Source organism: Pristiophorus japonicus, chromosome 1 (genome assembly GCF_044704955.1).
Source record: "Pristiophorus japonicus isolate sPriJap1 chromosome 1, sPriJap1.hap1, whole genome shotgun sequence".
In the NCBI taxonomy this organism is placed as follows: Eukaryota; Metazoa; Chordata; class Chondrichthyes; family Pristiophoridae; genus Pristiophorus; species Pristiophorus japonicus.
In genome coordinates this window covers 409,543,997-409,566,473 of record NC_091977.1, presented here as the reverse complement: position 1 = coordinate 409,566,473, position 22,477 = coordinate 409,543,997, and the positions used below count along the sequence as shown (strand labels likewise).

At 44.3% G+C, this 22,477-nt stretch overlaps 1 protein-coding gene across 5 annotated transcripts in view; it reads right to left on the bottom strand.

Annotated features, from left to right (window-relative positions):
- Positions 1-12,204, bottom strand: part of tox (thymocyte selection-associated high mobility group box) — a 425,064-nt gene extending 412,860 nt beyond the window's left edge. For all 5 annotated transcript variants that reach the window (XM_070875600.1, XM_070875611.1, XM_070875640.1 and 2 more), the window contains exon 1: positions 11,677-12,204. In XM_070875600.1, the coding sequence (XP_070731701.1) occupies positions 11,677-11,778 (102 nt within the window). In that variant the 5' untranslated portion in view covers positions 11,779-12,204. The remainder of the gene's footprint in view (positions 1-11,676) is intronic.
- Between the last annotated feature and the right edge of the window lie 10,273 nt (positions 12,205-22,477).

The following is a 22,477-nucleotide window of genomic DNA, read 5'->3' as shown; positions in this document are numbered from 1 at the left end:
TCACCTCCACCCCCTCCCCCCACCCCTCCACTGTCAGAAACACAGAGAGACACTGAAGAGACAGAGAGAGAGACACTGGGGGGGAGCCCGTCCCATCTTACCGGGGGTGGGCCCCACCCGAAGTGTCGTCAGCGGCAGCCGGGCTTCTTCTTCATCAGCGGCGGGGCCTGTTCAGCCTCCCCCCACCCCCCCCCCCCATTCAGCCATTCCCCCCCCTCCTCCTCCTCTCCCCCCACTCCCCACTCTCTCCCCTCGCTTCTCCCCCCCTCCCTCACCTCCCCCCAGCTCTTCCTCCCCTCCCTCACCTCCCCCCAGCTCTTCCTCCCCTCCCTCACCTCCACCCCCTCCCTCACCTCCACCCCCTCCCTCTCCCTCCCCCCCATCCCTCCACTGTCAGAAACACAGAGAGACACTGGAGAGACAGAGAGAGAGACACTGGGGGGGAACCCGTCCCATCTCGCCGGGGGTGGGCCCCACCCGAAGTGTCGTCAGCGGCAGCCCGGCTTCTTCTTCGTCAGCGGCGGGGCCCGTTCAGCCTCCCCCCCCCCCCACTCCCCACTCTCTCCTCCCGCCTCTGCCCCCCTCCCACCCCCCACTGTCAGAAACACAGAGACACACTGGAGAGACAGAGAGAGACACTGGGGGGGAGCCCGTCCCAGCACGCTGTTGGAGGGCTCACGGTGCTGCAGTAGGTGAGCAGAAACTTATTTTTTATTTATTGATTGATTTTTTATTATTTTTAAAATTTATTTTAAATCATTTTTTGATTGATTTATTGGTTGATTAATTGATTTTTTTAATCATTTATTATTGATGATGGCTCTATATTTGTAAAAGTGAAGTGTTTAATGTTTGTAAACTTCCCTCCACCTCCCCCCCCCACTGCCCCCATCTCTCGTTCCCTACACCTGATTTGTAAGTGTAGGCAAGGTTTTTCTGAGCGTACAAAAATCTACACTTACTCCATTCTAAGTTAGTTTGGAATAAGTTTTCGCTGCCTAAACTTGCAAAACAGGCATAAGTGGCTGGACACGCCCCCTTTTGAAAAGAAAATCGGTTCTAAAATGAAACTATTCTAACTCACTAGAACTGAAGCAAACTAAATGCCGAGAATTGCATTTTCTAAGATATTCCATTCTAAACTAATTGCTCCAAAAAAATAGGAGCAACTCAGGCCGAAACTTGAGCCCAAAGAAAAACTAAATGCTATGAGATAGCAATAATAAGAGTCCTTACAAAAAAAATACTGAATACTTTTACAATTTTAAAAGCTTTACATAATACCTGGCCACAGATTAGAAAGTCTATGCACAGTATTACATTCTGTGGCTTAATTTTAAAAATATACTTGCGTGAGTCAATACTGGCAATGAACTCTAGGTTGAATAATACTGATGATATCAACATGTTCAAAATGCTACTGCAACAGTTTCTGCAATGCAAATGATCACAACTTATTTATGATTTTGTGTCCCTTATCCTGACTGTCTGAATAACAACTCTCTAAATAAAAATGTAATTCACTTACAGGGTTATAGTTAATTCTTAAATTATTCACACAACTGTTATATCTTGACCTGCAGATATGGACCTCAGCAGTAATAAACTGCAGCGAGTGCTGCCAATGCACTTCTTCTGATATACACTGATGATATGCAATTAAAATCCCCTTTCACATTCTTATGAGGCTGTCAATCAAGAGAAAAGCCTTTTTGACAGCACTCAATGAACCATACACACTAACCATTGAACAGAAACTTAAACAGTAACAGCCTTTGTTACAAGCAGAGTAAAATTCTATCTTGATTGCTTTATTAGTAAGACATCTCTTTTTAAATGTTGACATGTGAGAAATTAAGAAAAGGTTGAAACCGTACAATAACATTAAAATCGTTTCTAAAATTGTATTTAATATTCCTGATTATGGATAAAGAACAAAACATTAAACAGTTTTATTATTTCTTAATATTGAATTTTTAGGTCAACAGATCTGAATATTTTTAAGTTTGAAAAAGGATGAAGATTTTTAAGATAAATTGAATAAAACTCATTCGGTTTTAACAATATTTGTTGTGTTATATTTGCTAATACAGCTATATTACAAATTTTGCAAAATATATGTTTTTGTCAATTATACATGGGTATTGTGCAACCGACTAAATATTCTCAATCATTTAGTTATTTTCTGTCTCTTAATGTCTGACATATTTTGACCTTTGTTTCTTGATAAAGATGGCGACACTAGAACATTTTACCACACTCAACTCAACTCCTTTGTATAATTCCACACATTTACAGATTTGTCAGAGCTAATACGTATGAATTAATCCCAAAGTGGGGCTACGTACAAGCAATTGACTCATGTTGGCTGAAACAGCCCAATTGCCACAACGCAATTCTTTTGTGACCTTCAAAAAACCATTAGTAAGATGAACTGGGGAGGATGGTAGAGTGTGGATGATAGCTATCTGCTATTACCTTCTGTCACTCCCAGTCCTCATTCTGCACTAAATGGTAGAGATTCACAATACTTATGAAATGCTGACAATTTCTGAGCTGATTATACCTACAGGCACCAATTTAAAAGATATCACAGATTCAAGAGGAAGTTTTGGATGCCCACAAGACATGGTTTATTTGGAAAGAACCATGAGATGACTCTAGACTGCTTTCAAAGGCAGGCCTCTAGAAGTGACTAATAAAAACTTAAGAGGAGTATTTGCCCATCCATTCCACCTCACTTATGACCAAAGACTTTAAAAAAATAATTGTTTCTTATGTAGAGGAACTAAAAAGTATACTTTAGAGCAATCAAGTGATAGTAGTTCAATCTATTGTTAATATCCCCTTTTTTGGGAAAAGTGAACTGGAGAGATGCATTAATTTCATTTGCTGTCAAATAACTTTTGCAAAAGCAACAATGAATTAACACAAGTCACTAGGATGTTTAAAATGTAAAATTACTAAAAACACAACTATCTGTTCATGTGCGATAGCAATTTATGAGGTTCAATTTTATTACGTGTTTCATTTTCTTACAGTAAAATGTGTTAATGCACTTTTAACTGAAAAACCTTGTTATGGAAGCATAATGGCCCCAAGTTTCCACATGATTTGCTCCTGATTTTTAGAAGCAACTGGTGTAGAACGGAGTATCTTAGAAATCGGAATTCTCCACATTTAGTTTTCTGTAGTTCTAGTCAGGTAGAACAGTTTCACTTTGGAACAGAATTTTTTTTTCAAAAGGGGGCGTGTCCAGCCACTGATGCCTGATTTCAAAGTTTCCACAGTGAAAACGTACTCCAAACTAACTTAGAATGGAGTAAGTGAAGATTTTTGTACGCTTGAAAAAACCTTGTCTACACTTTAAAAAATCAGGCGCAGGTTACAAATCAGGCGTAGGGAATGGGGGGCGGTGGGGGGTGTGTTTAAAGGGAAGTTTACAAACATTAAACACTTCAGTTTTACAAATAAAGAGCCATCATCAATAATAAATGATAAATACATCAATAAATCAATCAAAAAAAATTAATAAGAAATAATGTTTTTTTTTAAATCAATAAATAAAACATTTTCTACTTACCGACTGCAGCACCGGGAGCCCTCCAACAGCATGCTGGGAGAGGGGGGGAGGGATGGGGGAGAGAGTGGGGGAGAGAGTGGGGGAGAGGAGGGGGGGGAAGAGGGGGGGAAGAGGGGGGAAGAGGGGGGGGAAGAGAGGGGGGGAAGAGAGGGGGGGAAGAGAGAGGGGGGGGGGGGAAAGAGAGGGGGGGGGAAAGAGAGGGGGGGGAAAGAGAGAGGGGGGGAAAGAGAGAGGGGGGGAAAGAGAGGGGGGGGGAAAGAGAGGGGGGGAAGAGGGGGGGGGAAGAGGGGGGGAGAGGGGGGGGGGAGAGGGGGAGGGATGAGAGGGGGGAGAGAGAGGAGGGGGGGAGAGGGGAGGGAGAGAGGGGGGAGAGAGGAGGGGGAGGGGGAGAAGGGGAGGGATGGGGAGGGAGTGGGGGGAGAAGGGGAGAGAGGGGAGAGAAGGGGGGGAGAGAGTGGGGAGAGAGTGGGGAGAGAGGGGGAGAGAGAGGGGGAGAGAGGGGGAGAGAGGGGGGAGAGGGGGAGAGAGGGGGGAGAGAGGGGGGAGAGAGGGGGAGGGGGGGAGGGATGGGGGAGAAGGGGGGGGAGGGATGGGGGAGAAGGGGGGGGAGGGATGGGGGAGAAGGGGGGGGAGGGATGGGGGAGAAGGGGGGGAGGGATGGGGGGAGAAGGGGGGGGAGGGATGGGGGAGAAGGGGGGGGAGGGATGGGGGAGAAGGGGGGGAGGGAGGGGAGAAGGGGGGAGGGATGGGGGAGAAGGGGGGGAGGGATGGGGGAGAAGGGGGGGGAGGGATGGGGAGAAGGGGGGGAGGGATGGGGGAGAAGGGGGGGAGGGATGGGGGAGAAGGGGGGGGAGGGATGGGGGAGAAGGGGGGGGGAGGGATGGGGGAGAAGGGGGGGAGGGATGGGGAGAAGGGGGGGGAGGGATGGGGGAGAAGGGGGGGGAGGGATGGGGGAGAAGGGGGGGGAGGGATGGGGGAGAAGGGGGGGGAGGGATGGGGGAGAAGGGGGGGGAGGGATGGGGGAGAAGGGGGGGGAGGGATGGGGGAGAAGGGGGGGGAGGGATGGGGGAGAAGGGGGGGGAGGGATGGGGGAGAAGGGGGAGGGAGGGGGGAGAAGGGGGAGGGAGGGGGGAGAAGGGGGAGGGAGGGGGAGAAGGGGGAGGGAGGGGGGAGAAGGGGGAGGGAGGGGGGAGAAGGGGGAGGAGGGGGGAGAAGGGGGAGGGAGGGGGGAGAAGGGGGAGGGGGGGGAGAAAGGAGGGGAGAAAGGAGATTGGGGGGGGAAGAGATTGGGGGGGGAAGAGATTGGGGGGGGAAGAGATTGGGGGGGGAAGAGATTGGGGGGGGAAGAGATTGGGGGGGGAAGAGATTGGGGGGGGAAGAGATTGGGGGGGGAAGAGATTGGGGGGGGAAGAGATTGGGGGGGGAAGAGATTGGGGGGGGAAGAGATTGGGGGGGGAAGAGATTGGGGGGGGAAGAGATGGGGGGGGAGAGATTGGGGGGGGGAGAGATTGGGGGGGGAGAGATTGGGGGGGGGAGAGATTGGGGGGGGGAGAGATTGGGGGGGGAAAGAGATTGGGGGGGGAAGAGATTGGGGGGGGGGAAAGAGATTGGGGGGGGGGAAAGAGATTGGGGGGGGGAAAGAGATTGGGGGGGGGAAAGAGATTGGGGGGGGGGAAAGAGATTGGGGGGGGAAAGAGATTGGGGGGGGAAAGAGATTGGGGGGGGAAAGAGATTGGGGGGGGAAAGAGATTGGGGGGAAAGAGATTGGGGGGTTGGGGGGAAGGAGAAGGGGGAGGGAGGCTGAACGGGCCGGGCCCGAGACTTCGGGCAGGGCCCGTCCCCAGCACCAGATTTACAGGTAGGTGGCGTTGGGTCGGGTCGGGGAGGGTGGTGGGAGGGAGGTCGGTTCGGTTCGGGGGGAGGGAGGGAGGTCAGCTCGGGGGGAGGGAGGTCAGGTCGGATCCAGTCCGGAGGCGGGACGGGGGAAGAGCGGGTGTCGGGTCCAGTCCAGGGGCGGGGGGAGCGGGTGTCGGGTCGGGTCGGGTCGGGTCCGGTCCTGGGGCGGGGGAGGGGTGGGGGGAGCGGGTGTCGGGTCCGGTCCGGAGGCGGGGGCGGGAGGCGGGAGTCGAGTCGAGTCGGGAGGAAGCAACAGCTGGCCGTGGAAGGAGCCTTATTCATGCAGCCCCAGTGAGGCCATTCGGCCAGGGCTAGGGGCTGCGTGCTTCAGGCCCCTCCCACACAGTTTCGGGCGCCTGGAGCTACTGCACTTGCGTGCCCACTGTCGCGTGCATGTGCAGAGGTCCCGACACTGTTTTCAGCGCAGGGATCTGGCTCCGCCCCCTACAGCTTTTGCTGCGCTGCGCCGAGGGCCAGAGGACCTGCACAGAGGTGGAGAATACGGAGGGTTTTTTTAGGCGCACTTTGTGGCGCGAAAAACGGCCGTCCAGGTCGGGACTGCACCGTTCTAGGCGCGGCTCGAAACTTGGGCCCAATACTTCTCATGGCATCTGAAACAGACCTTTCATCAAAATAGGAGCATAAGCAACAGAAAGCAAAGCATTACATCTGCCTGACCCAATAACTGAACTAATCTTTAAGATCCAATTCATGGGACAACCATAACAAGGCATCTATTATTATAAGGAACAACTTTTATGATGTTATTTTTATCTATATTTCTGCCAAAATCTTAAAGCATCCAATCATGATATTTGCTATAAACCTTAACTGAATATATCATAAATCTCACAAAGCTAGTATGGTATTCGCAAAAAGCAATCTAACACTTGTGGTTCAAATCTTTTGCTATTATTTAATCATTAGTATTAGTTTAACATTAAGAAATGTTTTATTTACCATTTTATTCCTCTTCCTTTGCTAAACTCTTTCTCCAGCCAGGACAGCCTGTGAGAAGGTTGTGAGCTTCCAGTGCAAATGCTGTTTGGTTTATTTGCCACCAGCAGCAGTTATGTATCTTTCAAGTGACATTAAAAGGTGTCTACATTTCCCATATTGCAACAATTGTTCACCTGCCCCACCAGTGTTGATGTGAAATGAGGGAAGTGTACATATGTACAAATTGGGAATTTCAGACATTGGTCATCACTGGAGCTCAAAGTAACGACCACAACTGTGTGCCATGTTTTCTACCAGAATATAAGGAAACTTCTCTCAGCTCCATAAATTAAGATGGCAGTTAATGATAGCATTATTCAAACAATATGTTCCTTTGGTTACTAACTGTTTGCTTAAATTTTATTTTAAAGATTGCACAAATTGGCTGCCATGTTTGTCTACACACCAACAATGACTATGCTTGAAAAGTAATTCACAGGCTGTGAAGAACTTTGGAACATCCTGAGGATATAAAAGGCACTACAAAATAAGAAGTTATTTATTTAATTTAAATCCAGTCTTAGGTAGTTCATCAAAAGTACTGCATACAGTACTTGTTGATCAGCTTACTTTAGGAAACAGTTGGGTCAGAAAGGACACAACTACAGCCATAATCGTGAGCTAAGTACAATTGGTATGATCTCAAAAAATCTGTCTCCGTTCATTTCATGTTATTTAAATGAGGTGAGCACAGATGTAGCAGTAGCGACATGTACACACTAATGAGTGTCACATACGGAGCATGGCATAGCTGATCAAACTACTATTTCCACTACAACATGGACTGGAAAACAGGAACTCCAACAGTGGACAACTCTGCTTTCTTGGCAAAAAGCCTGCAGGGTGCATTGTTGTGTTTGAAAACACATACTGAGAATTAAATTTTGATGTACTGTACTAGATTAACTTAACAGCAATCCTTATAAATACCATTTTAAATTGAACTGGCAACATTTGCAGTGGATGAATTCCTGAAATGTATTTTTATTACAAAGGTACATTAAATACCTAACGGTTTGAAATTCAGTACTGCCATATGGTCAAAATTTTTCTGTTGTTGAGTTTTTTTCCAGATTGTTCCTAGTTTGCATTTTGCATTAGCAATTCTTTCTTTTGTCAGTTCTTTTGTCTGCACAAAATTGGCAGCAGTCCAGATTCAAAGTAGACCTATTCATTTGCTGACCATATAACCAATGCCATTCTAGTTCACATCAGCCTGAGAGCTAAGCTCTGCAGAGAATAAAAGGCTTGTTTCACCACTGACGAATGGTGTATATATTTTGCTGTGTTAAAAAGGTAATACCATGTCTAAAACTAACAATATAACTTATAATTTCTCATTCACGAGCAAGCAGCTGCTGAAATACTCATCACGTAAAAACTTCAATAGCTGCCATAGTCCCCGCAGCAAATCTGTCACCATCATCCAAACTATGAATTGAAAAGGTGTAAGATTTGAAAGCTGAAAAATTGGTCAATTGTGCATTGATATATAATGTGAAAATCATGCAAGACAACTGTAGAAAGTACAAATAAAGTAGGATTGTTAGGGATGTTGCAACAATTAAACTCAAAAGTATTGGGTTTTGAAAGCTTGTCTATGCTGCACAATATGTATAAAGAAAAAATAAATGGAACATTAATATGTTCTTGTCTTCATATAGATTTCTATTGTTGTAAATGTAAAGAAAATCAGACTAAAGTAGCACCACTTTTGTTTAAGGATATGTTCTTGAAAGCTTTGTTTAGCGGAATACTTTACCAGAAAACATCCGTCATTGACTTATAATTTAAACAGAGCTGCATCTAAATATATAATGCTCATCTCTACCTCAGTCGTCCCCAAAAAGTCACATGTGGTTTCCTTTAAAGGTTTTAATGTAACTTGGTTATTGTTTATTTTAAATGTTGGTAAAACCACTGAAACAAAGTAGAATGTTGTCTAGGTTTGATCTTTACAAGTCCTTGAAACATGACATGTTTGAAAACAATTTCTGTATGTAAGCAATGTAACTGAGAATGGATTAACAATAAAAAAAAATACCATGGAAATTTAAATGTGCAATTATCAACAGCAAAATTAGATGCTCAAAAAGAACAATGTTCTTGGACAATAATGAATTCCCTAAACATCCAGTTAAATGCAGAAATAAAATGATCTTGTATTAAAATACAGAGCAAATCTTAAACTAATCTTTTCTTAAAACTATCAAACTGTTGCACCCTCTCCTAATTTTAATGACTTTAGGGTTCAAGTTACAAAAACATATAACTTTGTAGGACTTCTTTATTTTCTAGTTCCCATTGATTACCATCATAGAAGTTGTTCTTCTTGGCATCTATTTACTTGGGACTGTCCAATGTGATGCCAGAAATACCTAGGTTTCTGGGGTGGTAATATGTTATTTAGAACTAGATTAGTTTGTTAAGTGTTCCAAGGGTCACTTCAGGTCTGACCTTTTCTGTGTGTATCAGTCAGGCAATGATGTATCATTAACGCATAGCAGCTGTATCCCAATTGATGCCATGAACATAACAGCTTTTTATAGCCATCGAGGGAGTGCAGATTGGGTTCTTTTATTAACCACTAAATGTGATTATTACATTATATGACCTGTACTTTTCTAAATAGCCCATTTGTTCAAATGTTACTATTTTCTGAAAAGTCAATAGATGCAGTTACTAAATTACTCCTGCAACATTTTTTTAAGTTATTTGCTGTATTTTGCAACAAGTTAAATGATATTTAAAAGACTGAAAATAAATGGCTTCTTACATGGTAAAGAGCGACCCTGGGAAATTCACAATAGCTACTAATGATATATGGTTGACTGGAGAAAACTGCACCCAGCACCATTTACTCAGAAAGGTCAATTCTTACTCAGAACACTCAAATGCTCACAAAGAAAATGATAATTTCACTAAAATAAATTGAATAAATCACCAGCATCCTATGAAGCTGAATGAAAGGACACAACAGTGATTAGAACACTGATTAGGATTTGCTGGAAATATATTGCATTGGCAAGTTAACAATTATTTGCTCACAACTGGCAAGTTGATACAATTTTGAGAATTGTGCTAAGTGATAAATAGCATGTTATGTATAACAGGTAACACTTCTGTTGGGCATTTGGATAAGCACCAGGGCCCACTAGTATGTGAAAATGAACTCTGAACACTTAACACCTTCCTGTGTTTTCAGTAAATTATTTGTGTGAAACAATTTATTAATTTATGAATTATATATTTCATTCATTCAAGTGTTGCCTCAGATATATTGTAGATAATTACATAGAAAACAAAGGATACTTGAGAATGAATTACAAGGCTGTAATCCAATCTTGGGGTTCAGATGACATCATAAACCATGAGGCATTTTATAAATGTAATTTTAAACCCTGAAGCTCGACTCCAGCCTCAAACTTCCTCGTTTGCATCTATTACTTTCAATTTTACTAAATACAGGATTTTTTTCACGTATAACAGTAGTTTTGAGTCTCTTTTTCAACATAAAGTACTGCATATTAGATGCTAAACATTTTACTAAGAAGCTTGATTTCATTTATGTATATAATATGCATAATTTTGCATGAGAAGATGCAGGCAAAAGTCAGTTGCATGCTATGGTTGAGTGTGTTATAATCTAAAAGACAGGAAAATGTGTGTTGATTTTTGGACATTATATTCAGATGTGCATTACACATACAGAAACTGAAACACTTTTTGTTTATTTTCTTGTTTTAGCAGTATTAATGCTACCAAATCAAACAGTGCACCTGTCCTCGATGCACTATGCTGCTCATAAAGGGGCAACGATGCCTCTTATGTCACCACTGAAGTAGTAACTTTTTTTGTTTTCTAATTTTGAGGATCTACCTTCTTCTGCACATATCACAATCTGAATTTTAATTATTACTGGTAAACTCTAACAAACTCACTTGCACCAAAGATAATATTCATTGTACAATGAAAATGAACTATAAAATTTAATTGACAAGAATTTCAAATAAAATGCTTCTAAAATGAAAGTGATGCCACCAGACATAATGTTAAAATTTGCAGTGGCTTCTATTATAATTTTATTTGGATTCATTATTGCCTCATGATTTAACATTAGATATTTGCATTATTTTCCGTACACTGATGTCCCTAAGTTAATGTGCACTATCATACAAAATTAAACATTGATGTTTGAATGAAATAACTGCTGCATACATGCATTTTAGTTTCTGGAATATTAATGAATAGGTTTGATTTATTTTGCTGTAGTTTTGTTATATGCACAACATGCATACACTTAACTAGGTATATCTGTTCACATCAGCTCCTGAAAGGTCCTCTGTGTTTGTCCTGTAGGCTGACCCACATACAACAGCATACCATCCATTTTTGTCTGTTTACACAAGAGATACCTCACACATTTGCCATAACCAGCTTTGTTTGAATTGTCCTCCTACTCAGTACTCGTACAGGGCACTTGTACAGAACACTTTCCAAACAGTAGGTTTCATACAGTTTAAAACTAATTTGAACTAATACAAGCAAATACGTTGCAAACTGACACCTTAATAATTGATTCGGTTCAATTATACTCCGCATGCACTGAATCTAAGGCAAATTTTTAAAGTTTATTCACTTGTTATGTAGTGGGCACTAAAACATCGGGACAGATCACGAGCTAGAAACATTTAGTCGACTATTACTGTATATGCAATGACCACATATGGAAAAAATAGAGAGAAAGCTGTATTCCTTGCCCAGAGATTTAAAAATTAGAAGACAACTGTTAGTCTATCTACTGACAGTGCAGGGCCACATAATTATCGCAACCTGTTCAGTCACAATTTCTGACACAATGAAAGGAAATGAGTCGGAACGAGTTTATTGAGATCAATGGAGTTTTACTACCATATCACTCACTACTGTAAACATCCTGTGATTAAAAGGAAAACAAGCTGTAAAAAGCGAGGTGTACTGTACATCGACTCCCCCCAACATTCAATACGATGCGCTTCAAAACTCATCAGTACCACCTTATTGTCCCCAGCCAGAAGAGCCAAGTGCCTGCACAACACTGCTCCCTCTCAGGCTTGCATTAAACTGATTGCAGTTTTGCATCGCGCCAGAACTCCAAAAACATTCAAAGAGACTCAAGTGTAACAATACAAGCTTTAAAAAAAACTAAAGTAGATCACCTTATTGCAATAGTATGGATCTAAGCAGGGCGAAGGTCCCAGGCAGGGAGTATCTGTGGAGATGTTAGCTGGAGCAGTCTGTAGATAAAACCTCACGTCCATTTCAGTGAAATTTGCAGTGAACACATCAAGCAGCTCCCCTTTTTTCTGGTTTGTTCGGGAGAGCAGAAAGAAAGAGAGAGGGAGAGAAGAAACAGGAGAGGGAGGAGAGACACCTTCCCTGCCTCACATCCGTTTGTGGTCTGCAGTAAGAGAACTCTCCAAAAACAGCAGAGCAGCAGCCTGTAGTTTTCTGCTTCCAAAAGAACCCGCTTTGCAGTCCAAAAGAAAAAAAAAAGAAAAAATCAAGTCAGTAGGAAAGCTTTTTTTTCAGAAGATGAAAGAAATTTCCTGACTTTCCCCCCTCCCCTTACAAGAGGAGAATGTGTAGTTTTGTCAGCCTTCGGCAGCCGATGAGCTCGTCCACGCGCTTCGCTGTGACACAGCGAGGAGAGCGCGAGAGCGGCGCCAGCTTCCACACAAAGAGAACGGCCCCAGCCGCACTCCCACAGGACGGCAGCGAGGGGGCGCTCTAACCGCTGCCGGCTGACACAGCCCTGAGCTCAGTAACAGTCAGCCCTCAGCTAACTAACACAAAGCCATACATTATCCTGCCTAACAAATGGTTTGTTTTGATGTTCCTAAAAAGAACCATTAGATAACATGCCAGGGCTGTCATTCTGGGCATTATTAAAATGTATCAGCGCCCCCCAGACGAAACTAAACGAATTCATTATCTTCTACCACAACAAGCAATGTTCTACCCTCTCCTCCCACATTCTGTGGAAAGCTTGGGGGTATGTGTTGGTGTTGCCAACCTTCCTGTAGCTCATCCAGTTATTCATTCACACAAGGCCACTGTTTCGCAGTACTCGAATAAGTCAAATTCCATTTTTATTACACCAGATTACAGAATGTTTACTGTTGTTTTGGGGATTGCATTCCACAATTCCATCAATTTATCATTAGGCCCATTGGTTTATAGCGATTCAATAAGTCAAATTCCATTTTTATTACATGGGATTTTAGGATGTTCCCATGATTTTACTGGTGTTCTGGAGATAGCATTCTGTAACTGTCTATTTTTCCATGCAAACTACAAATCTTGCTTATTCTTCATTCTTTCACACAGCTCATCAGCTGGAGATCTTTCAGTGCGAACAAAAATTCCGATTATGTTTCTTAGCAGCTTCAGATTTTTTTTTCAAACTGAGGAGTTGTCATCAGTGATTAAAATGGAATTTGTTAACAGGTGTGCACACCCCAACCCAGTGTTCTTTTGACCCCAACCCATAACCTTTAGTACTGCCAATGCTACACAATTTTGGCCCTAAAATTTGTTCAGTTAAGCTCATCATTGCGGGTTATTTTTTAAATAAGAGGAATTCATCCAGGAAACTTTACAGTGACTTTTTTTTCAAAGTGTCAGCTTAGGCTCAATGGTAGCACGCCTGCCTCTCAATCAGATGTTTGTGCGTTCAAGCCTCACTCTAGACACATAATCCAGGCTGACATTTCATTGCAGCACTGAGGGACTGTTGCTCTGTCAATGATGCTGTCCTTCGAATGAGATATTAAATTGAGGCCCCCTCTGCCCTCTCAGGTGGACATAAAAGATCACATGGCACATTTTGAAGAAGGGAAGGGGTATTCTCCTGGTGCCCTGCACAACAGTTGTCCCTCAACCAACACCACTAAAACACATTATCTATTCATTTATCTCATTGTTGTTTGTGGGACCCTGCTGTGTGCAAATTGGCTGCTTCATTTTTCTACATTACAACAGTGACTATGCTTAAGAAAGTGGCTGTGAAGGGCTTTGAAAAGTCCTGAGGTCATGAATGGCACAATATAAATGCAAGTTATTTATTTTATTTTAAATGGGTAAGAGTCACAATCACGCTCATGCTGCTGTTCTAAACCATGTTTACAATGTGGGCTCAGAATTATTGCACAGGTTCAACTACTATTACATCTTGTTGAAATACATAAATAATTAATAATTTCCAAACTGCATTGACAGATCCTGTCACCTTTTTTGCGCCATTTACTTACTTCTCAAGCAGTTCCATGCACCAATGAGGTCATGAATTTTTTAAGAATGGAAGAAAAGAACTTGAATTTAGACAGCACATTTCACTGTTCCTCAGGACATCCCAAAATGCTGCACAACTAATAATTTATAGAATCATAGAATCATAGAAGTTTACAGCACAGAAGGAGGCCATTTCGGCCCATCGTGTCCCCATCAGCCAGCAAGAGGCTATCCAGCCTAATCCCACTTTCCAGCTCTAGGTCCGTAACCCTGCAGGTTATGGCACTTCAAGTGCACATCCAAGTACTTTTTATATGTGGTGAGGGTTTCTGCCTCTACCACCCTTTCAGGCAGTGAGTTCCAGATCCCCACAACCCTCTGCGTGAACATTTTTTCCCTCAAATCCCCTCTAAACCTTCTACCAATTACTTTAAATTTATGCCCCCTTGTTGTTGACCTCGCTGCTAAGGGAAATAGGCCCTTTCTATCCAATATATCTAGGCCCCTCATAATTTTATACACCTCAATGTGGTCTTCCCTCAGCCTCCTCTGTTCCAAGGAAAACAAACCCAGCCTATCCAATCTGTACTCATAGCTAAGATTCTCCACTCTCAACAACATCCTCGTAAATCTCCTTTGTACCCTCTCCAGTGCAATCACGTTCTTCCTGAAATGCGGTGACCAGAACTGCACGCAGTACTCTAGCTGTGGCCTACCAGTGTTTTATACAGTTCAAGCATAACTCGCCTGCTCTTATATTCTATGCCTTGGCTAATAAAGGCAAGCATTCTGTATGCCTTCTTAACCACCTTATAAATCTGGCCTGCTACCATCAGGGATCTGTGGACATGCACTCCCAGGTCCCTTTGTTCCTCTACACTTCTCAGTGTCCTACCATTTATTCCCTTTCCTTGTTAGCCCTCCCCAAATACATTACCTCACACTTCTGCGGATTAAATTCCATTTGCCACTATTCTGCCCACCTGACCAGTGATTGATATCTTCCTGCAGTTCGCAGCTTTCTTCTTCATTATCAACCACACATCCGATTTTAGTATCACCTGAAAACTTCTTAATCATACCCCTTATATTCAAGTCTAGATCATTGATATTTACCACAAAAAGCAAGGGTACTGAGACCTGCCAGACCACACAGCTTATTTTTGTAGTGCAATTATCTTTGAAGTGCAATCACCATTATGAAAGCAAATGTGGCAGCCAATTTGTGCACAGCAAGGTTCACAAACAATAATGTGATGAATGACCAGTTAATCTGTTTAGTGTTGGGGGCTTCAGTTTAATAACTCAACCAAAAGACAGCACCTCTGATAATGCAGTACTCCATTATTACTTTGCCTAAGTCTCAGCTTAGCTTATGTACTTGACATTGGAATAGAATCTACATCTTTTGGATTTAGAAGGAAGAGTGGTACCATTGAGCCAAGCTAGATCATTCACATTTTGCTGTTAAAAAAAGAGGAACTTATTCAAGCAAGCTAGTTTAAGGCTCGGACCACTGCAGCAGAAGCTTTCAGCACACTTTAACAACTGGTTTCTTCCATTTTGCTTTTTACATAGTTTACATAGTTTACGTAGTATTTACAGCCACTTTCCATACCTCGGGAGCCTATTATCAACAAGGGCAGACATCAACGACGAGATTCAACACCGCCTCCAGTGCTCCAGCGTAACCTTCAATCGCCTGAGGAAAAGAGTGTTTGAAGACCAGAACCTCAAATCTGCCAACAAGCTCATGGTCTACAGGGCTCTAGTGATACCCGCCCTCCTGTATGGCTCAGAGACGTGGACCATATACAGTAGACACCTCAAATCACTGTAGAAATACCACCAACGATGTCTCCGCAAGATCCTGCAAATCCCCTGGAAGAACAGAGGCATCAACATTTGTGTCCTCGACCAGGCCAACATCCCCAGCATCGAAGCACTAACCACACTTGACCAGCTCTGCTGGGCGAGCCACATTGTTCACATGCCTGACACAAGACTCCCAAAGCAAGCGCTCTACTCAGAACTCCTGTACGACAAGTGAGTCCAAGGTGGGCAGAGGAAACATTTCAAGGACACCCTCAAAGCCTCTTTGATAAAATGCAAGATCCCCACCGACACCTGGGAGTCCCTGGCCAAAGATCGCCCTAAGTGGAGGAAGTGCATCTGGGAGGGCACTGAGCACCTCGAGTCTCGTCGCCGAGAGCATGCAGAAAGCAAGCGCAGGCAGCGGAAGGAGCGTGTGGCAAACCAGTCCCATCCACCCTTTCCTTCAACGACTGCCTGTCCCACCTGTGACAGAGACTGTAATTCCGTATTGGATTGTTCAGTCAACTTAAGGACTCATTTTTAGAGTGGAAGCAAGTCTTTCTCGATTTTGAGGGACTGCCTATGATGATGATGAGTATTTACAGCACAGAAATAGGCCATTCGGCACAACGGGTCTTTGCCGGTGTTTATGTTCCACCTATCTTCATCTAACCTCATCAACATATCTTTCTATTCATTTTTCCACCTGTGTTTATCTAGCTTCCTCTTAAATTAATTTATTACCTCAACCACTCCCTGTGGCTGCGAGTTCCATACTCGAACCACTCCCTGGATAAAGAAGTTTCTCCTGAATTCCCTATTGTATCTATTCGTGACTATCTTATTTTTACATAAGAACATAAGAAATAGGAGCAGGAGTAGGCCATTTGGCCCCTTAAGTCTGTCCACCATTCAATAAGATCATGGCTGATCTGATCATGAACTCAGCTCCACTTCCCTGCCCACTCCCCATAACCCTTTACTCCCTTATCGCTCAAAAATCTGTCTATCTCCGCCTTAAATATATTCAATGACCCAGCCTCCACAGCTCTCTAGGGCAGAGAATTCCATAGATTTACAACCCTCTGAGAGAAGAATTGTCTCCTCATCACAGTTTTAAATGGGTAGCCCGTTATTCTAAGACTATGGGCTAGATTTTCCACTTTTTTTGTATGCATAATGTCCACTTAACATCCATTTTACCGCTGAAATGACGCCCAGATAGCGCCCATTTAGCCACAAAGTGGAAACTGAAGCCCATTTTTCATACACTTATCGCCGAGTGTTACTTTCCCCATGTGCGTAACGCTGGGAAAAAATAATACCGCCCGCTCACATTTTTGGGGCGGAATCATCAGAATGGGCAAAAACAACGCCCATAATATTGCCCAGCGTTAGTTGCCGCATGTGATTAACGTCGAGATTCAATAACACCGACCGCCCACTTTCTTTTGTCGTAAAGATTACATTTGCTGAAACTAACGCCCAGGAGATCGGCCATCCTTACTTTCGGCACCTCACACACATCTCACCCACAATATCACTCGCCCAAAACACCGCTCAGAAAAAGTGGAACCATCCTGAACGAACCACAGTGATGTGGGCACCATGTTCTAAATCACGTCGCAGCATTTAAAAGGCTGCTCTGCTTCAACCTCGGGGGAGTTCGGATGTACTCTGGAGGTCTTTGGAGGTAATGTGAACACCTGAACAAACATCTTTATCATACTGTGAGCGATTGGAATTTAATAGGTGACTTCGTCGGGACATTCATTCTTTGTGACCAATCGGTGGAAAACAGATAGCTATTGGAATGGGGCCTGTCCTTTCTCACCCTCTCTTGATGACCAATTACATGCTGCAGACGCGAGATGGCAGAAGGTACTCTCGACAGCATCATGTGCCTAATGTAAGACGTACCAGACTGATGAGGAGGACCAGACATTACACCCACTGCAAGTGCAGGGAGAAGCAGTTTTACCTCGACTTGCCCGGTATCACCTGCCTTCAGAGACTGCGCTTCCACAAAGAGGTTCTCACTGAGGTGTGCCAGCTCATAAGGTCAGATCTGCAGCCTGCCAGCACCATCAGTACTGCACTGTCCGTCGAGGTCAAGGTCACCGTGACACTGTCATGCTACACGTCAGGTTCTTTTCAGGCCTCAGCTGGCGACGTTTGCGGTCTGTCTCAGCATGCCACACATTGCTGCATTAGACAGGTCACTGAAGCCCTGTACGCATGCAGGATGGACTTTATCAGCTTCCCAATGACCAGGGAAGCTCTACACTGAGAGGGCTTTAAGATTCTACCGAATTGCTAACTTCCCCAAGGTGCAGGGAGCAATAGACTGTACGCATATCGTGATGCGGGCACCTTTTCAGGCTGCATAGGTTTTCAGGAACCGCAAGGGATTCCACTCCCTGAATGTGCAACTCGTTGTTGACTACCAGCAAATTATTATGGCAGTGAATGCTAAATTTCCGGGCAGCATTCCATGATGCTCACATCCTGCGTGAGAGCACTGTATCTGACTTGTTTAACAATGAGCCACAAGGTCAATGCTGGATGCTTGGTGACAAAAGATATGGCCTCGCCACCTAGCTGATGATCCCCCTGCGTGACACCCACACCAAAGCCGAGAAGCGATACAACGAGAGCCACAGAGCCACTCGCAATATCATGGAGAAAACCATTGGAGTGCTTAAGCAGCACTTTAGATGCCTGGATCACTCAGGAGGCAAGCTCCAATACTACCCTGAGCAGGTAGCTCAATTCGTGGTGGTGTGCTCCATGCTGCACAACTTGGCTATCAGGAGGGGACAAGAATTGCCAGAAGGGTCTGACAATCCACCTCAGCAGAGAGAGGAAGGGGAGGACGAGGAGATGGACGCTGACATCGGGCCAGACAAGCAAGCTGATGCTGAAGCCATGCCCCCGCCTCCCTGTAGACCGCATGAAAAGGCCTTGGTGGCATGATAGCTGCAAGACTCTTGTCAGGAGCTCATAAATGAGCGCTTTGCCTGAAAGAACGATGGTGGTATTTAAAAGGTTGACACACTATTGGGTGTGCAGGTCATACATCACTGGTGGGCATCACGTTAGTGACAGTTAAAGTTTAAGTTGATTGAAGTTAAGTGCATTCCTTTAATGTTAAGGAATCACTAGCATGTAACGGTGCAGCTATCTGAGCCAATGCGCAACAAGGTTTGGTGAAATTAAAAAAAAATTAAATTAAACCGAACATTTGTCTGAAATCATGTATTTCTGTACAAACTAACCCTTTCCCCCCGCAACCCCGCTTCACCTCCCCACCCCTACCCCTTCCCCTTCCCCTCCTGTCTCCAAGCCACTTGGCCTTGGAGCTCCTAAGGCGATGCATCATTTGGGGGTAGGGGAACGACGGCCGAACCGCTGCTTGAACGGATACGGGAGAGGACGGTCCCGAGGTGCTAACCTGCTCCGAGCCAGAAGCAAGATGTTGCTCCTGGCTCTCATGTGTCATTGGCAATGGGGGTACAGCACCTTGGGGTACAGTGCCACACTCCACAACCACTGGGAGCCCTCTGCCACCAGTGTTCCTGGCTACCAGCTCCAGGGCCTCCTCCATCTCTTCCATGTTATATATTATTTGATGGACAAAAACTCGGTGCCAACTATGTTCTTGGTGCTTAGTAGGCTTTTTGCTGCTGGTGAATCTCCCTCGTGCCTCCCACAACAGCCAAACAAGCACACACCACAGCCACACACGCTTTCAGTTCTTCTCAGCTCCCTCTCTCTCTGTCTCTTCTGCGCATATCATGATGACCCTTGACCTCCTGAATCGCGGGAATTGAGCGTTGCCATGCCGTTGCTAAGGACGGTGACACTTTACGGCAGAAGGTCAAATAGATTTAACGCTAACGCCCATTTCATATCACTCGCGGTAATGTCCAATTTCAAAAATGGAGACAAGGGGCTTTGAGAATGGGTGAGAAGCCGGCGATCTGAAAACCCATTTTTACCGCCCACGCCGGAAATACCGCCCATTTTTGGGCGATCTACACAAAAGTGTAAAATCTAGCCCTAAGTTCCCTGGTTTTAGCTTCCCCTACGAGTGGAAATATCCTCTCTGCATTCACCTTGTCGAGCCCCCTCATTATCTTATATGTTTCAATAAGGTCACCTCTCATTCTTCTGAACTCCAATGTGTATAGGCCCTATGCATTCAACCTATCCTCATAAGTCAACTCCCTCATCTTCGGAATCAACCTAGTGAACCTTCTCTGAACAGCCTCCAATGCAAGTATATCATTCCTTAAATAGGGAGACCAAAACTGTACGCAGTACTCCAGGTATGGTCTCACCAATACCCTGTACAGTTGTAGCAGGACTTTTCTGCTTTTCTACTGTATCCCCCTTGCAATAAAGGCCAACATTCCATATGCCTTCCTGATTACTTGCTGTACCTGCATACTAAATTTTTGTGTTTCATGCACAAGGACCCTAAGTCTCTCTGTACTGCAGCACTTTGCAAATTTTCTCCACTTAAATTATAATTTTCTTTTTATATTATTTCTACCAAAGTGGATAACCTCACCTTTTCCCACATTATACTTCATCTGCCAAAGTTTTGCCCACTCCATTAACCTGTCCATATCCCTTTGCAGATTTTTTATGTCCTCCTCACAATTTGCTTTTCCACACATCTTTGTATCATCAGCAAACCTGGTTACATTACACTCGGACCCTTCATCCAAGTCATTAATATAGATTGTAAATAGTTGAGAACCCAGCACCGAGCTCCTGTGGCACCCCACTAGTCACTGTTTGCCAATCGGAAAATGACCCATTTATCCCAGTTCTCTGTTTTCTGTTAGTTAGCCAATCCTCTATCCATGCTAAGATATTACCCCTAACCCCGTGAACTTTTTTCTTGTGCAGTAACCTCTTAATGGCACCTTATCGAATGCCTTGTGGAAATCCAAATACACCACATCCACTAGTTTCCCCCTTATTCGCCCTGCTTGTTACACCCTCAAAGAACTCCAGCAAATTTGTCAAACATGATTTCCCTTTCATAAAACCATGCTGACTCTGCTTGATTGAATCATGTTTTTCCAAATGTCCTCGATTGCTTCCTGAACAATGGACTCCAGCATTTTCCCAGTGACAGATGTTAGGCTAACTGGTCTATAGTTTCCTGCTTTTTGTCTGCCTCTTTTTTAAAATAGGGATGTTACATTTGCGGTTTCCCAATCTGCTGGGACCTCTGCAGAATCCAGGGAATTTTGGTAGATTACAAGCAATGCATCCATTATCTCTGCAGCCACTTCTCTTAGGACCCTAGGATGTTAGCCATCAGGTCCAGGGGACTTGTCCACCGTTAGTCCCATTATTTTACCTAGTGCTACTTCATTAGTGATTTATGGCTGCTAGTTGTGGTCTCCCCCGGAAGTGGAAACATCTTCTCTACGTTTACCCTATCATCCCTTTCACAATCTCAAAGACCTCCATTTTAAGAATATATAAACCTTTAATTCTTAATTTTAGTATATATTATAAATGTTTTGCCAGGCAAAAGATTTTCAAAATGAAATAAAGGCTTGTAGGCATTTGTTGGGCAGGTGTGTAAACTTGTGATCAAAGTTGTTGGAAGCTTGTAAACTGCTTTGTGAGTTCAAAGGCCGTGTTCCAGTTGGCCTAGACGGAACAATGGTCGTGACTGCAGGGGGTGGTCATAAGACAAAAAGAGGTAAACAAACCCCCTTTTATTTCGAGAAAATCTCTAGATGTCATGATTGCAATGAAGAAGGCAACATTGCAAAAACACGATGCTTGTGTTTACTGGGAGGAGTCAAACCTGGGAAGTTCTGAAGATCAGTGTAGTGTCCCTGCACTTTACTACAGACTCACACGAGGCATGTATATATCAGACACAATCACTCTGTGACCTTCACTTTATTCCCAGGACCAAAGAGTGCTGATCCTGGGTGGGACCTCCCCTTTTATACCTGGAAACCCAGCTGAACATAATAAGAACATAAGAACATAAGAATTAGGAACAGGAGTAGGCCATCTAGGTCATGGCTGATCTGGCCGTGGACTCAGCTCCACTTACCCGCCTGCTCCCCGTAACCCTTAATTCCCTTATTGGTTAAAAATCTATCTGTCTGTGATTTGAATACATTCAATGAGCTAGCCTCAACTGCTTCCTTGGGCAGAGAATTCCACAGATTCACAACCCTCTGGGAGAAGAAATTCCTTCTCAACTCGGTTTTAAATTGGCTCCTCTGTATTTTGAGGCTGTGTCCCCTAGTTCTAGTCTCCCCGACCAGTGGAAACAACCTCTCTGCCTCTATCTTGTCTATCCCTTTCATTATTTTAAATGTTTCTATAAGATCACCCCTCATCCTTCTGAACTCTAACGAGTAAAGACCCAGTCTACTCAATCTATCATCATAAGGTAACCCTCTCATCTCCGGAATAAGCCTAGTGAATCGTCTCTGTACCCCCTCCAAAGCTAGTATATCCTTCCTTAAGTAAGGTGACCAAAACTGCATGCAGTACTCCAGGTGCGGCCTCACCAATAGCCTGTAGAATTGCAACAGGACCTCCCTGCTTTTGTACTCCATCCCTCTCGCAATGAAGGTCAACATTCCATTCGCCTTCCTGATTACCTGCTGCACCTGCAAACTAACTTTTTGGGATTCATGCACAAGGAGTCGCTAAAAACAGCTCTGGGCCCTGACTCCGTTAGGTGCATCGAGGAGGCTCAAGCACGTGGGGAGATCCCGTCCGAACTGACCCCCGTCCGGACGGAATTCCTCATCGGCGCCAAACCCCGGAACCTCCCTCGGGGGCCGGCGCCTCACAACTTGAGCCGCCTCGGGGAAATCCCCTCCGTGCCTTTCAGTTCCGCGCGGAGGGGTTTCC